Source organism: Miniopterus natalensis, chromosome 18 (assembly GCF_054644295.1).
Source record: "Miniopterus natalensis isolate mMinNat1 chromosome 18, mMinNat1.hap1, whole genome shotgun sequence".
Lineage (NCBI taxonomy): Eukaryota > Metazoa > Chordata > Mammalia > Chiroptera > Miniopteridae > Miniopterus > Miniopterus natalensis.
The window spans coordinates 35,748,905-35,765,932 of record NC_142098.1 but is presented as its reverse complement, the minus strand read 5'-3'; the positions used below and the strand labels follow the sequence as shown (position 1 = coordinate 35,765,932).

General features: G+C 53.7%; 2 protein-coding genes across 2 annotated transcripts; one reads left to right on the top strand and one right to left on the bottom strand.

Annotated features, from left to right (window-relative positions):
- Positions 1–798: 798 nt before the first annotated feature.
- LOC107534185 (cell adhesion molecule CEACAM6-like) lies at positions 799–10,929 on the top strand. The gene is given in 11 exon segments (XM_087827436.1): positions 799–862; positions 1,728–2,087; positions 4,863–5,141; positions 5,537–5,554; positions 5,557–5,800; positions 7,437–7,705; positions 8,668–8,788; positions 9,776–9,828; positions 10,172–10,203; positions 10,577–10,618; positions 10,864–10,929. Coding segments are annotated over 11 exon segments (1,548 nt in total).
- Positions 10,930–14,206: 3,277 nt separating this feature from the next.
- On the bottom strand, positions 14,207–15,835 carry LYPD4 (LY6/PLAUR domain containing 4). The gene is made up of 4 exons (XM_016209153.2): positions 15,769–15,835; positions 15,460–15,603; positions 14,676–14,999; positions 14,207–14,412 (listed from the first exon to the last, which is right to left on the bottom strand). Exons 1-4 carry the CDS (start codon positions 15,833–15,835, stop codon positions 14,207–14,209), a joined length of 741 nt encoding a protein of 246 aa, XP_016064639.2.
- Between the last annotated feature and the right edge of the window lie 1,193 nt (positions 15,836–17,028).

Genomic DNA, 17,028 nt, shown 5'->3' with positions numbered 1-17,028 from the left:
ATTTGCCCAGAGTGCAGGTGTGTCCTTTCAGGGTCGAAGGCCATCAGTCAATGCAGTAGATCCCGATGTCAGCAGTGTCCTTACTTATCTGGTTTTGCTGCTTTTCTGGGCCTGGAGCTGAAACACAACTGAGGCCCAGGTGTATCTTGATGTGGTCAGAATCCCATTGTCCCGGGAGCTTAATGCTTAAGGGCTCTTCCCCTTGTCGTCCCCCCTCTAAGGGGGTCGAAACCACATGACTAGCAACATGCCAGAGGAGGCGAGGCCAGGGGCGGGTCTGAACCACATGACCAGTGATGTGAAAGCTGAGGGGTCTAAACCAGGATCACGACCAGGATATGCTAGGGGAGGAAGGTCCCCCTGGGGGCAAGGTCTCAGCCCTAGGTACCCGGGGCTTTCCACTCTGGTGACCTTCTGTACCTGGCCTATCTTCCTGCCCTGCTCACGGCTGTCTAACTGCCCACCACACAAACAAGGGGTCTGTGTGTGTGTACACGGGGAGGCGTCACTGAAAAGAAGGGAGAGCCCTCGGCAGTTACAGGGGACAGAAATGTAGAGGAAAGAAAAGGGGAGGAAGGGTTCAGGTGGGGCAGTAATAAGGGGAGGGAGAGGGAGGCTCCTGGGCACAGACCCCGCCCTGGCCCACGTGACAGGGGAAGTGATCTTTCCCCGGGAGGAGGCTCAGCTCCCAGGGAGGAGGGACAGCAGGTCCCACTCTTCAGAGCAGCAGTGCCTGTGAGCACTTGTGGAATCCAAGCTCTTCTCACAGAGGGAGGGACAGAGCAGGCAGCGGACACCATGGAGTCCCCCTCAGGCCCTGGGCTCAGAGGGCGTGTCCCCTGGGTGGGGCTCCTGCTGGCTGGTGAGAGGGGACAATTACCTGGTGGTGGATGAGAGGGGGGGAGATAGAGGCTGGCTGGGGTCTCCTGGGGAGCACAGGGCTCTAGAGGGGACAGTGGGCTTCTGTTTGGATTTGAGGGGAAAGGACAAGGGAGCAGAGGAGGGTGGGGGAGGGGACTCAGCAACAGGAAAATCTCATGATCTGGAAGTGGTGAGGGGCCGGAAAACCTCAATGGCTGTTCATTTCCCAAATTATTCATCACTGAGAGTTGACTGCTAAAAACTTTTGATAATAACAATTTATCTGAGGAGGTAGAAAATTTAACCAGGGCACTAAACATTGTCCTCACCTCCAACCTCAGAAATGGGCACATACGCCCCAGGAGCTGCAGGCCCCTGGGAGCACTCACTCCTTCACCCCCAGGTCTTTGCAGCCTGTTGCAGGCAGTGGGGGTGCAACAAGGTCAGACAAGCCCCGGCCCCAGGGAGCTCACCTTCTATGGGGAGGAGACAGACAAGGCAAGATCTACATGTGATGTCAGGGACCCACAAGGGCCATGTAGGGAACAGAGCAGGGACAGAGGGTCTTTAGAGGAGGTGGTCAGTGAAGGTGTCTCCCAGGGACACCCCTGAGTGTCAGCAGGGATCTAAGGGCAGTGAGGGGGTGAGCCAGGCAGGCACCTGGGAGTTTTCAAAACAGAAAAAGTAAAAAGTTCAGATGTGCTGAAGTCATGGTGGCCATGCTGCTGACCTTGACCATGGGAGACACACACACACACACACACACACCCCAAGGCTGAGAGATGAGACCTGCTCAGGACCCAGGGCCTCATCTCTCCATCCCAACACACAGATCCAAATATTGACCCATTTCTCTTCCCTCCTAGTCTCACTCTTAACCCTCTGGAGCCCGCCCGCCGAGGCCCAACCCAGGGTTGAATCAGTGCCGCCCAATGTTGCCGAAGGGAAGGATGTGCTTCTCCGAGTCCACAGTCTGCCTGGGAATATTGGAGCCCATCGCTGGTACAAAGGGGAAAAAGTGGAGAAGCACCGTGAAATTATATCATATTTAACAGACAGTCATAATATTTCCTACGGACCTTTATACAGCAGTCGAGAGATAATATACCCCAATGGATCCCTGCTGTTCCAAAAGGTCGCCCTGAACTACACAGGAAACTACACCATACAAGCCACAGACAAAAGTTTTCAGCATATACAAGTAACTGGACAGTTCCGTGTATACCGTGAGTGACTGTTCTCGGCCTCTGGGTGTCGGGTGGGGTGAATTCTACTTCACACACAGGACTGACTGCCCTGGACTCTCCTCCGTCTCCCTCTGCATCACGTCCCAGGCTGGGTTTGGGCCTTTAGTGCAGGTCACACACAGTGGACACAAACTTCTTGAGATCAGAGCTCCCTTCCCAGATGCCAGCCCTGCAGACATTCACCACCTCAGAGAGAAGGACCAGTCTCATGGGGGTGACTCAGCAGAGGGAGACCAGTCTCAGTCCACCCCCTAGGCCCCTCCCCATGACCATGACCCTGAGAAAGACCTGCAGGGCTCGGTCAGGGACTGGCTTGAAGGGACCCTGGGATCCTCACAGAGAAGCTCAGCCTGGGAACCCTCCCCAGTCCCCTGTCCCAGGGCTCCTGACTCCAGGGACCCTGGGGAGCCTGTGTTAGGCTGCATTTGGCCTCCTAGAAGGGCTGGGTGGGAGCAACGCTTTCCTGGCTGCTCTACTGCTCACCAGCCAGGGTTCAACCCCAAGAGCCACATCAAGCCAGGAACAGAGCCTGGTCCTTCACTTAAGACTGCGTAGGGAGAGCACAGATGGACAAGGTCCCTGGATCATTAGCTGACTGCCCTGAGAGACCTAGGAGACTCCAGAGGGAGGTCAGGTCCCAGGAAGGAACAGAGGAGAGAAGATGCTCCTGGCAGCCTCTCGTCCACCAGGGGTCAGCCCAGGGGATCTCTCCCATGGAGGCAAATAATGGTAGTTGCCATTTATTTGGGCAGCTCATCTATACTAAGCTTGAGGTCAAGTATTTAGGGATGTTTTAAGGTTACTTCACAGACATCATGGTAATCCGGAGTCCATTTATCATTTATTCAATTTTTATTCTGGGGAAACTAAGCACAGTGTGACACAGTCATTGAATCAGGGTCATGCCGACCAGGAGCAGCAGATCAAACACAGCAAGGCCCTTGTAGAGCCACAGCCCTGCCTCTCCTCCACTCGGGGGTCTTATCAGGTGTCTGTGCACCCCGAGACCAGCCATTCATTCAGTCCTTTGTTCTTAGCTGTCCAAGGCAGATTTTCTAGTCAGGGAAGTGAAAACAAGTGGAGAATTGATTTTTTACCTCAAGAACCAAATGACCTGCAGTGACAATCAGAGTCAGTACTGGGAACGCCCCGGCCTCCCCTCAGGTGGCCAGTCCCCACCTCCCTGCCCTGGACTTGAAATCACTTATTTGTTTCCTGATGTGTTGGCATCACTGCCACTGGATATGAAGGAAAGGGCTTTGTCCTCCCACTCCCTGCTCTATACCTGCAGCCGGCTCAGGGCCAGCACTCGCATGCTCTTCGGTGAAGGGGGGAAGGAATGATGGTCACTGAATGAATGAATGAATGAATGAATGAATGAATGAATGAATGATTCATAATCTCTTCAGAGACTGGAACCTGCATGCAGAGTAGTAAGAGGTTGTGGCCACACCAGTTCCCTGTCCTTTCAGGGGCTGACACCTTGACCACAGAGCAGGATCCTCTCAGACGGTGAGATCCACCAGCCACTGTCCTTTCTCTTAGACGCTGCCCAATTTGAATGAATTTGACCAAACTCCAGTTCTCTTTCCTGAGTTAGAAAGAAAAGGAAGACCACATGTCAGATGCCCGGGTGAGGGTCCTCCCCATCTGCCTGACCATCCATAGAAACTGGCGACAGGGACCTTCTTCCTAACTTTACTAATATAACACGTCTTTCCCCCAGCTTGGTGTCATTCCTCCCTTTATACAACAGAGACACCCAACGTGCCCTCTGATCACTTCTGTTCTCTTAGCAGGACTCACATTCTCTCCCCCCAGGGAGTCAGATTTCAAACCCACTGTAGGTCTTTCTTTGGTCACATGTGACCTGGTTGGGCTGCAGAACTTGGTCTATGACCTGCAGTGCTCTCCAGAGAAGATTCCTCCAGAAACTGGTCTTAGATCTTTGGGGCATGAGTAATGATTTTCACATATTCTTTCACAATTTAACTCAAAATCTATCTCATAGCTGACAAACGTAAATGAGACCAAGGGCAGAGAGCATGGCTCTGCTGCCAAAGCCTGCCAGCTCCCTCCATCCCTCACTCTTTTCTAAATCATTCCTGGACTCTGCTCTATCCTTTCTGGGGTCACTGTCTCGTGTCCGTCACCAATGACCTCCTGGGCACACAGCCCCACCTCATGGCCCTGCAGCCTGGGTACTGAACTGACTGCCAGACTTGCTTCTGGTCTCCCATGTGTTGTTTCTGCTCAGACTCCCAGTTCCAGGCCACGCTGCCCAGTCCTCTCGGGGTTTAAGGACTATGGGATGGCCCATCATTCCTCATCTCTAGGATAACCCTGAATGTGAGGCCTCAGCTGTGTGGGTCTGTGTAGCTGGAAGGGACTCAGCACCCGCATCTTCCAGGTGAGGCCCCAAGGTCGGCCAGGCAGTCAGCTGGTCAGTGAGGAACCAGGACAGGCGCCGGGTGGCCTCTGGCTCCCAGTCCTACGTCTTTCCATGAACAAACCCTGATAGTTCCCTGACACCTGAGAAAGTCTGTGCTTCCCCCCAGACATAGAGCAGGTGGCCTTCCATCTCTGAGTGCTCGGGTCCTCATGCTTTTATTTGTCTTGTGATACACAGACCTGCCTTATTCTTTTAAAAATTGGGGTTGGCTGAGGGGTGAGAGGTGTCAGCGCCGACTGAAGCCGCCTTTGGAGGAGTCAAAGGCACCACACAGGGCAATGTTCTCTCTGTTACCTGCACAGCGATGTTACCCAAACCCCACATCACAAGCAACAACTCCAACCCCGAGGAGCACAAGGACCCTGTCCTGTTAACGTGTGAACCTCAGACTCAGGGCACCACCTACCTGTGGTTCATCAACAGTCAGAGTCTCCCGGACAGCACCAGGCTGCAGCTGTCCAAGGACAACAGGACTCTCACTTTACTCCGTGTCACAAGGAATGACACAGGACCCTATGAGTGTGAAACCCAGAACCCAGTGAGTGTCGGCCGCAGTGACCCAGTCACCCTGAATGTTCTCTGTGAGTAACTTCTGTCCCTGCCTGGGCCAGGCTGACCCCAAATCCACACTGGCAGAGGTCAGGCTACATCTGTCCCTCTCAGGTCCAAGGACACAGACCCTCACTCTGAACATCCAGGTGGCCATGACTTCCTGTCCCAGGCAAGTCCAGCCTTGGGTTAAAACTAGGAGTCAGTGGGCTGCTCCTGTCTGGAGAGGCTCTGGGTCAACAACTTATTATGGGACAAAGGGGTTAATGTGTCAGACTCAGGCTCAGTGCACACAGGGGGTTCTGGTTGGGACTCTTTAAAACAAGGCTGGGACCCAGCTCAGAGGGACAGTGTGGCCCTTACACAGACCAGAGACTTCCCCTTCCCTCTGATTGCATCATGTGTGGCTTTGTTCTCTTTGCTCCAGATGGCCCAGACGACCCCACCACTTCCCCTCAGACTCCCATTACCCAACAGGGGCAAACCTCAGCCTCTCCTGCCACGCGGCCTCTAACACACCTGCACACTATTCTTGGTTTATCAATGGGAAGCCCCAGCCACCCACACAGGAGCTCTTTGTCCCCAACATCACTGAGAATGATAGTGGATCCTATACCTGCCTGGCCCGTAACAATGTCACTGGCCTCAATAGGACCACAGTCAAGACTATCACAGTCTCTGCTAAGTGCCCCCTGGACCATCGGCACCAGGCTGTAGGGTGCATATCTGTCTAGTTTTCAGAAAAGAGCCTAGAAGATGTTGTCTCCCATCCTGTGGCCATGGACAAAGCAAACCACAAATTCTTCCCCTGAGCCCTCCCACTACAGCCCTGTAGACTCTCCTCCCCTGGCTGTTCTGATTTCTCATGGGGGAGCAGGGGTCCAGCCTTGGAAAGTGAGGAGGGGGTTCTCTCAGCCCCAGAAAGCCCCATATGGTGGAGGGGGCTTCACAGGGGGAAACTGAGGTCTTCAGGGTCAAGTTGCTTCTTCTGTCACTAATGCCTTCCTTCTGTCACCTCTTTTCTGTTACTTGCTCCGTGTGCTACAAGGAACTTACAGGGCTTTGAATCAGTCTCAGTTCTTGTTTTCCTAACAGGAGGAGGAAACCACCTCTGAGGAGGGGTGAGCAGGACAGACCCCTGCTCTCTGCTCTGCTCCAGGCCTGACTCTGCTCTATGCCATGTGTGTTGGGACAGGGGTCTGTGCAGAAGGTGCATGGGGGGGCCTGTCCTCAATCTGGTCAAATTGTGTCACTCACCAACAGCACAGCCTCCCTCAGGCCAGGCTGCATGGAAATGGGAAGAGAGCAAGCCACAGGGGAGACTCCTCCAACCTGTGTCCTGGCTCTGAAGTCACCAGCGTATAAGATATTCCAAAGAGGCCCAGCCAGGGTGGCTCAGTGGTTGAGCATCAACCTATGATGCAGAAGATCGCTGTTCGATCTCTGGGTGGGGAACATGCCCCGTTGCAGGCTGGATCCCAGTGCGGGAGGCAGCCTGTCGATGACTCTCTCATCATTGATGTTTCTCTCTTTCTCTCTCTCTCTCTCTCTCCCTTCCTCTCTCTGAAATCAGTAAAGACATTTAAAAAAAAAAAAAAAAAAAAGGTACTCCAAAGAGGAGGAGTGAACCATGGTGCATGCCTGACAAATGGGTAGGTTCATCCATGAAGTCCCTTCATGGGACAGAAGGAGCAGTGCCACAAAGTTTGTAGTTTATGGAGGAGGCTAAGAGCACCAGCCTTTTATTAAAACTGTGGCTACTTCTCTCTAGAGATTTCCTTCTCCTTGATATTCAATCCGCAGGCCAGGAAGGGAAAGTCCCCTTCAGACTGAGAAACCCTTTAGATTGAACTTCTCTGGGTCCTAAGTTCATGGAGACTGGCTGGGCTATGTTCTCTTATAAATTATTTAACAAAAACGAAATGCCTTCCCATCTCTGTGTAAAGCTACCATACTAGAGAGGAGGTCTCATCTTTTAGAAAATCACAGGCGACTATAGGAAAGAGCCTCACAAAAGTCAGTGGGTAGAAAATTCCACCTGAAGATGAAGATGCTGGACACATAGGCTAAGAGGTTCCTGGTGCTGATGCTACGGATATCCAGGGAGACAAGTCAGGGGTCATCCCAAGGTAATATAGAGATAAAGGGGTAGATATAGCCCTTTCCTTACAGATTGTCATCTGAACAAAGACACTCATCCTGCAGAGGTCAGGGCCATCCTCTGGTGACCTTCACAGAGCTCACTGTGGACGGTGAGTGGCTGAGATCTCTGAGGAAGGAGCCCACTCTCAGTCAGCCACCTCCTGTTTCCCCACAGAGCCCGTGGGAAAGCCCTCCATCCGAGCCAGCAACACCACAGTCACAGCACATAAGGACACTGTAGTCCTGACCTGCCTCACAGATGACACTGGGATCTCCATCAGGTGGTTCTTCAGTAACCAGAGTCTCCTGCTCACAGAGAGGATGAATTTGTCCCGGGACAACAGCATCCTCACCATAGACCCTGTCAGGAGGGAGGACGCTGGGTATTATCAGTGTGAGGTCTTCAACCCCGTCAGTTCCAGGAAAAGTGACCCGCTCAGGCTGGATGTGCAATGTAAGTGACCGCTGCCCTCTCCCATTTGCTCCCTTGCATATTTCGTGGGCAGGGGGAGTGAGATGGATGAAAGCCTTGAGGAGGTGGGAGCCTCCTTCAGAGCCTATAGAGCAAGTGGGTAAGAACCCCAGAATTAGACTAATCTCGTCACTGTCGTTCTATGCCCATGAGCTGTCTCACCTCGGGCAAGACTCACACACCTGAGCCTCAGTTGCCGGGTCTGTAAACTGGAATAAAACAGACGGACCTTAGGACCATTGTTGGGATGTTTATTATGAGGTTAATGAGAATGAAGCCCTTGGAGAGGGTGAACCTCAGCCAGGGCTCAGTCGATGCTGTTGATTATTTAGAATTGTTATTTTTATGAACATTGTTGTCATTAGCTGTAAAGTCAAGCAGAACTTGGTGAAAATGTCGTTGGTCACTTAACAGTTCTGTGACCTCCGGTGATTAAGCACTTCCTGCCCCAGATTCTGTGTGTGCTCAGTGGGGGTGACCCCCCCCCCCTGTCACCTCCTCCCTCCTGGGGTGGAAGGATCAGATGGCAGGAAGGGAAAGTATTTCCCACCCTGCGTGGACCACTGAAAACAGCCAGCACATTCTTGTTCCTAATCAGCACTGAGTGACAGGTAGGGCTGCCCTCTGAGACTGTCAGCAGTGACTGAGGAAAGAAACAGGGGGGCAGACGTGAGAGGGAAGAGGAGCTAAGAGGAACGTGAGCGGAATGTGGCAATGGGAGCTGTGGGGACACAGCAGTTAGAGCAAAGCGAGGTTCCCAACGTGCAAAACAGAAACTGGCGCAACCGCCGGCAGCGGGGTGTCCGGGAGACGGTGGACGGCACTCCCAAACCACACAGACTAGGGGACGGTCCCTTCCTCCCTGACCAGGCCTCCCCCCTGCGAGGCCCCCCTTCCTTCCCCTGAATGGACTTGGGCCTTCTCCCCCTTCCCTCTCCTTTCAGCAGAACAAGAGCGCACTTGCTGCTCTGAGGGGGCCATTGCTGGCATCGTGATTGGGGTCCTGGTCGTGGTGGCGATGGGGTCCTCCCTGGGGTGTTTCCTGTACCTGAGGAAGACCAAAAGGTACAACGGCATTTCCTTCACCCTAATCCTGTCCCCTGCCCCAGGCTGGCCCCCAGCTGACCCAGGCCGGGAGGAGGAAGTCCCCGCCCTGGGACCCTGGGCTGGCTCTCTGTGGCCTCCGGGCTTCCCCACAGGGCTCCTCACTCACCCCATCCAGCCCCTCCCTCACCACCTGCTGACCAGGGCGTTTCCTCGACAGCTTCCTCACCTATAAATTAGGCACAATTAAGGAACTGTCCCCTCACGGTTGTCCTGGTTCTCTCCACAAACCTGCTGCGGTGCTGGCAGGTGGTCAGTGCTCAGTAAGGCACCTCCTCTTGTTTATCTAAATCCAGCCTCCTGGGTGAGGAGGACCTGCTGCCTCAGGATCTGAAGGTCATCCTGGCCAAAGTCACACAGCTGAGGGTGGAAGAGCCTGGACAGGCTGGGTGGGGTCGAGCCCCCCCCCCCCCCCCCCCCCCCCCCCGTGGCCGGTTTTGTAGCCACAACCCTGATGTGGGAAGTGGGAGACCTGGGCCCAGACAGGACACCAGTGTCTGTGGTGTCCTTTTTGCCTCTGGTTCAGCAGAATGAGACAGGGCAGGCCACTGTCACAGTTTAGCTGTGGTGGCCTGGGGGGGGGGGTTTGGCCACAGCAGGACACCATATGCATCTGAATGCAACTTGTAGCTGGCCCAGCTTCCCCCCAAAGCCTTGACCTTTCCACTAAGTCAGTCCCTCGGGTTGGTTCCTGTCCTGGGTCCTCAGTCCCTTCCCCAGTAACTTCCTCCCAGACCCCCACCTGCCTGTGGGTCCTTCCCCTCTGGGCCCAGGTCAGCCCTGGATTGTTAAGGCCTTACCTCAGTTCCCCTCTCCTGGGCCCTCCCCCTCCTAAACAAGGGAGCGAGGCCTCCACCCTCTGCTGGAAAAGGAGACCCTCCTTGTCCACTGTTGTGACACCAAAGCTCCCCCTTGACACCCCTCACAAATAAGTCTGACCTTTCCTAGGGCCAGTGACTCGAGTGGCCTCAGACAACACCCACCCCCAGCGTCCACCCCTGGTGAGTATCTGTTCAGAATGGGAGGGGTTTGAGGCCATGGGCCTGCACCCCAGTGTCCACTCCTGCTCTCCCCCCTCAGGCTCTGGCCCTTCCCTGGGGTTCAAAGGGGTTCTCATCAACCACACAGCCCAGGAGACCCCGACTCACCAGTCAACTTGACCTGAAGAGCTGTGTCACGTGTCATCACCTCCACCTCCCTGGACCCTAAAATGGCCAGAGGGTCTCGCTCTGGATATACTCTTTCACCCCTGTTCTTGGGAGCTAAGGAACCATCCCCTCCAGGGAAAATGGGCCAAAGCTTCCTCACCCCCTGGGTGCTAACTCCTCCTGTCTCTGCTCCCAGGCCAGGGTCCCTCTGGAACCTCCTCCTTCCCGGTAAGTGCTTCCCCTCCCTGTCCCTTCAGCCAGCTGTGCAGCACAGCACAGCACAGCTCCTTTCCCCAAAACAGCCAGCACAAGCTGAGCCCCGCCCCGGCCTGGGGGCAGATGCCCTGCCCTGAGTCTGCCCTGGGCCCCTTGGTGGCCTGAGGAGAACCCCCCCGGAGTCCAGCCTGGAGAAGAGTGGGCGCTGGGAACACCAGTCAGGGATCCTGGGCTAACATAGGCGACAGGGGTGAAGAATGGACTGGAATTTGGTGCAGGGCTACAGGTGTGAAGACAGCTGCGCCCCAGGCAGAGCTATCAGTCCTGTGGAGAAATGACCCTCCCTCCCTGTCCCCCTGATGCCCTCTCTCTGCCCCCTGCACAGGGACCCCTACCCGGCCCCAGGACAGCCAGCCCCATCTACGAGGTGAGTGTGGGAGATGAATGTTCTGTCCTGCAGGTTTCAGGGGCCCAGGACCTGCTGCCAGCGCAGCCCTGGCTGTGCTTCCAGGCTCAGGAAAGGGCACCGAAAAGTGAGAACAGAGGGCAGGGAGGAGGGAGGTGCCCGGGGACAGACACCCCCTGCACAGTCAGGTGCCCACAGCACCTGTGAAAAGCTGCACTGGTTCTGAGAAGGTAGCAGGGCTCAGAAGTCTCTACTTTCTTTCACAGGAATTACTACACATTAACACAGACGTGTACTGCAGGATCAACCCCAGGGCAGACGGGGCTTCTTAGTTCCTCCAGGACCTGCTCCTTCAGTGCTGTGGGGAAGGGACAACCTGAGACCCCAGACCCTGTGGGGAAGGTTGGGAACTGGATGGAGCCTGAGCCAGAGAACCAGCTCTGAGCCCTGAAGATATTCAGGACCTGGGTTCAAGGTCAGGGTCTCTTCTGATTATTGGACACCCTGACAGGCCCCCTGAGCCCTGATGAACCAGGATAAATGCTCCCGTCTTCCAGAAAGTGACAGGGCCTATAAGCCACCGTGGACCACCTGAGTGATCTGAATAAATGGGGACCTTCCCTTCCTTTGCTCTTTTTCTACTAATGGGAACTTCTTGTAGCAGAAATTCACCTGAAACTCGGGGTCCTTTCTCTCCAGGGTCACACAGGGAAACACTATCTCTAAGCTACCTCAGCCCCATGTCTGTGTCCTAGGAGAGAGGAGGGCTGTGAGTGTGGAGATGGGGGCCAGGCTAAAGGAATGGCAGAGATAAGAGGCTGCAACCCAGCCATGGGAGCTCTTGGCTGTCCTCACATGGACACCTCCCAGGGTTTGCCCTTCTGCACTTGGGCACTGGTCTCAGGAGCACAGAAAAGGGGCCATATCGTGTCCTCACAAAGACAAACAAGGATCCTTCTTTGCAGCCATTGCCTGTACCCATGGTTAGGGCACATATCGTGGGTGGGGCCCCTCTGAGTCCCCCAGTATCCTTTGCCTGTCCTCCTTCCTCACCCAGGCCCTGGTGGCCTCAACTAGTGGTCTCCACAGATAAACTTACCTATCCCCAAATTTAGGATCCAGGCTGCTGGGCTCTGTCTATGAGTTTCTGCTTTGACCCAAAGGCTAGCCCTCAGGACATCATTATATCTGGGGGACACAGAGTCTGTCAGAGTAACCAAGGTGGGGAGGACCCAGGATGGCTGCCCCAAGCAAGGCTCTCCTTGGCTGATCCATGACCTCCAGCCCCACCTTCCCATCAGTTTCCACTTTCCTACTTGATTCGGATCTCACTGAAACAGGCCTCTTTTCCACAAATGAGAGCCCAGGTCTTCCCCCAAACTAACTCTCACCCATGCTCCCATGGCCATGGGACAAAGTGTCCCCTCCTCCACCTGGCCCATGGGCTTCCCCCATCCATGCCTCATGGGTGGCCCCCTCTGCACACCTAGGCCAGCAGTTCTCAGTCCTTCCCTGGGAGCCCAGGATGGGTGCTGTTCCCCTGTAGGTTCACTTGGATCAGGGTGCTCACATTCGCACAAACAAAGCTGGTCCAACACCCAGGCACAAAGCCACAGTCCAGGAGGATGCCCCATGTTGCTGGAGCATTGTCTGTCATTAGATGAGAGACAGTAACAAACCTTCAAAGTTTCACATCCTGAGTTAGCTCTAAGTCACTCCTTATCCCAATGCACACAGGGTTGGATTAGGCAAGGTGACACCTCTCATTGGTTTCCTACGGCTGCTGTAGGAAACTTAGCGGAGTCCAACAATGCAAATCAAGGTGTGGATATGGCCGGTTCTTTCTGTAGGTTCTTTCTGGCGTCCTTGCCTTTGCAGCTGTTAGAGGCCTGTGCATCCCATGGCTCGTGGCCCCTCCTCCACCTTCAACGCCGGCAGCACAGCCTTCTGAAGTCTCCATGCTCTGCTTCCTCATTGCACCTCCTTCCCCGGCTCTGCCTCTCCTGCCTCCTCTCTCCTTCATGAGGAAAGGACCCTTACGATCCTCATGGGCCCACCGATGAGCCACCAAAATCTCTCGGTCACATGACCTTTCATCTCTAAGCTCCCTCCTCAGGTGATATATTCACAGATTCTGGGGGCAAGGAACTGGACGGCTCGGGGCCTGTCCCAGTCACACCTCTCAGGGCGCGTCCATCAGCTTCCTTCCCAGGAGTGGCCTGTGGGCAGCCTGGACCTGGTCATGCTGACTGTGGGCTCAGTTCCTGCAGTGATGCCCACGGCACCCTCACGCCCCTTGTGATGGAGGCAGAGGCCCCTCCACACTCCCGCAGCCCTTGCCATCTCCTCCTCATCGGTCATGCTCATTGTTAACAACGAAAAGAAAGCAGATGCAACTCACAGCTCCGAGACCACAGCTCACAGCTCACAAGCCCCAGCTGGTGGTCCGTCAGCACCGCAGACACAGGGTCCCAGAGATGCTCTTCCCTCGGACTGCAGCGGGGCACAGGCAATGAATGAGAAGGGACTGCGGGAAAGGCCATTTGTTTCTATTCTACAGGAGAAAGACACAACGAGGGGGATGTTGTTATAGTGATAACTGGCACCTGTGTGCCCACAATCTCACACACACACACACACACACACACACACACACACACACACACACACACACACACACACACACACACACACACACACACACACACACACACACACACACACACACACACACACACACACACACACCCCTAGTTTGAAGGCATCAAATTGCAATGTGGTGTATCTGTTGCCCCCTTATGGCCAGAGATGGGAATTACACTACCATCCTCTCAGGAGCTTGGTAACCTGAAGTTTGGGTGGAAAGAAACCGCCCCCAGCACTGTTCTTCCTCTTTCCCCCTTATTTGCCAACTTACACAACGAAACAACTACTGGGCAGAGGAAAGCAGTTCAGATCTCCACATTTCTCAAAATTCCCTCAGCAAGAAAAGAGATCTGCAGGGGAGGCAAGAGAGATTCTACTCTGGGCAAATAATTTAACCTCCAAGGACCAATTTCTTCCTCCCAAAATGGGGATAGAAGCCATTTCACTGAGGTCTTGTGAGGATTTAAATGAGATCCTAATACTAGCACAGTAACTGACACATACCAAGTAGACAATAAGTGATCATGTTCTTAAATCATCCTGATGAGACTCAGCTCTCATTCATAAAGTGCTTTATTTTAAAGGGGAGGAAACTGAGGCCCAGAAAAGGAGAGGGATTTGGCCAGGATTTCTAAGTCAGTGGCTGAACCCAGGCTAGCTCTCAAGTCCCCAGAGGCAGTGGGAGGAGAAAAGGAGTATTTGGGTTCCTCCTGGTTGCCGAGCATGACACTGTCACTTTGCCAGCCAGCCAGCCGCCTCCCTCCACCCCCTGCTCCTGCTCCCTTCACCATGAGCACCGCCCACTGCTTCCCCCACCCCCCCACCTCCATGGTCATGTCTGGCCCTCCTCACACCTTCTACACTTCCATAACCCTCATGGACCACAGCACAAAGCCCAAAGGCAACTCTGTGACTTTATTTGGTTATGTAAAAGGGTCTGGGTATTTGTCCGGTCCAGCCAAATCACCCATCCCTAAAGGCAAGCAGGAGGCCTGAGAGGATGGCCCAATCAGGACCCCGAATGGAGGGCTCTGCACCAGCCATCTGGGCCTTCTGTACGATGTTGAGGACCTCAGTCACTCTGATGGTCCCAATACGGTGAAAATCTGCTAACAGTCTGTGATGTTCACGAGCACAGCCCATGAGGAGGAAGGTGGCATTGAGAAACCCTGCAAGGAAGAGAGGGAGGAGTCAGGGACACTTTCAAGACTCAGGTGCCCTGCCCCTCCTTCCAGACACCCCTCACAAGCCAGGAAACCTGCTCTCCCACCAAAGACTTGGGCACCAGGCACCTTCCTCCTGGGAATTCATGTACCTGGTGCCCGCAACCCCAATCCCCTCTCCAGATCCCACCAGCCTCTCTCAGAGATGGGAAGGTACCAGACAGCACCTGGCACAGAGCAGGCATTTGGTAAAGTTTCTCTCTTCTCACCTGCCTGAAATGTCATGGTGGAACTGTAACACACATGGGCATTGTGGGGGCAAGAATCTGTGGTGACAAAATTTGGGAGGCAATCCGTAGAGTGCCCACCCACGCAGGTTGGGCAACTAAGGGAAGAAAATGTTGTCGGCTTGGGAGTGCTCTGGAGTTTCACAAAAGGATCCAAGTTGGTGAGATCATTGCAGAGATATGCCCGGCAGACACGGCTATAGGAGGCAATGGACAATCCAGGCGGTGAAACAAGGTAGGAGACACGTGGGGAGTAAGACAGCGATAGGCTGCAGCCTTTAAAACCCACGACTCCTCTTTTGTTCCCTGAGGAGCAGAGATTAGAGAGCTCAGATCAGTGGTGTTGTCCACAGCCAGAGTTCACTCTCCCACCCTCCACCCTGTTCTTCCTACTCGCTACGCCCTGTCGCCGACTTCGCCCCTCCTCCAGTCCACTCACTGCAGCTGCACAAGGCTCAGACGTCAGGGTCTCCATCTGTTCCTCCCCACTCCTCTCCCCACAGGAGCCACTCTGCTCCTCTCCCCTTGTGCCCCATCCTTTCTTCACCCCCAGATTGCCCTGCTCCTCCTGGGATCTGCCTACCTCCTGTCCAGCAACACCACAACCAGCTGGGTCCTGCCCCACTCCTACCAGTGTCTTGACATTACTCCCAAATATATAGAGTGGTAAATATCTGGAACTCTAGTCCAGAGTCCCTCGGTGCTGGGAATAAAGCTAGGAGTCAGAACCACCACCAAAAAAAGCATCAAAGTTGTTTCCCTTCACCTGTCTCAATGAGCACCAGCGTCTCCTCGCAGCCCTCACTCAGCCTGCACACCGTGTTCCGCAGCAGTAACCATTTCCAGTCACGGAAAGTAACAGCTCTGAAGCGTGAGGATGTTGCTTCATAGCACAAAAGAGCCCCAGCCCCTAAACGGAGAACGATCTTCCAGTTATCTGTCCCTCACAATACCTACACCGCCCCAGAACTGCCAAGCAAGAGCTCAGCCTACACAGATCCTGTCCCCTGAGGAACACAGATATCCACCCCCATCCCTCTGGGGGTCCCAAAGCATCCGGCACCATAGAACATACAGGGCAGAGCGGAGATGGCCCCGAGGAGGCAGAGTAGCTGCACAGGTCTCAAACGCTGAGGTCCCATGGTGCTGTGTCAGGGTCCTGGATGCCACAGAGATCAGTCTGGAACCAGTTTCAGTCTAGGTCTCAAGCTTGCTTCTTGTCAGTCCCTGGATTCTCTGTCACCTGCCTCTGGGTCACTGTTTCTCGAGCAGAAAATTGATTATCATTTTCTGTGGCATAGGCTCCCTGAGGCCTTCAGGGACACAGGTCTCATCTCCATAGTCTCCCCTCCAACCTAACCTGGACCCACCACATTAGCTTCTCACTCCCCTGCTTAGGTCCTTCCCATTAGACCGGGTGTTGAGCAGAGGATACTGGCTTATTCAAAAATCGCTATTCTCCAGAGACAACGAGATCGGAACAACAAATGTACATGTGGAAGTTGACTGACATGTTACTAAATAATCCTTGGTTCAAAAAGGAAATTTAGAAATATTTAGAACTGAACACTATTGAACATACTACATGTCACACACACACATACACAAGTACCTGTAAAATCTGGTAAAACTGAATTGAGGTCTGTAGTCTAGTTAAGAGTATTGTACCAATGTCAATTTCCTTCTTATAAACTCCAATTGTATAAGACGTCCCTGTGGGGAAGAAGGAGGAGTGTTTAAGGGACTGTATCGACAACGTTTGCAGCTTCCTGTGAGTTCCCAATAATTTCAACATCAAATGTTTGCTTTAAACTACTCGTCAAAATTTGGGCCAGATCTAAAGCAGTGTTTAGAAGCAAATTTATGCTTTATATTTATCAAGAAACAAGAAGCATTAAAAATATGTTCATGGCCTGGCTGGCATAGCTCAGCGGTTGAGCATCGATCTAGAATCCAGGCGATCGGGGTTCAATTCCCGGTCAGGGCACATACCCAGGTTGCAGGCTCGATCTCTAGTCAGGGGAGTGCAGGAGGCAGCCAATCAATCATGACTCTCTCATCATTGATGTTTCTATCTCTCTCTCCCTCTCCTGTGCTCTCTCTGAAATCAATAGAGATATATTTAAATATATATACGTGTGTGTGTGTGTGTGTGTATATATATATATATATATATATATATATATATATATGTTCATGGCCCTGGCCGGGTGGCTCAGTTAGTTGGAGCGTCATCCCATACACCAAATGGTTGCAGATTCAGTTCCCGGTCAGGGCACATATCTAGTTTGCTGGTTCCATCCTCAGTTGGGACATGTACCATGAGCAACCCATC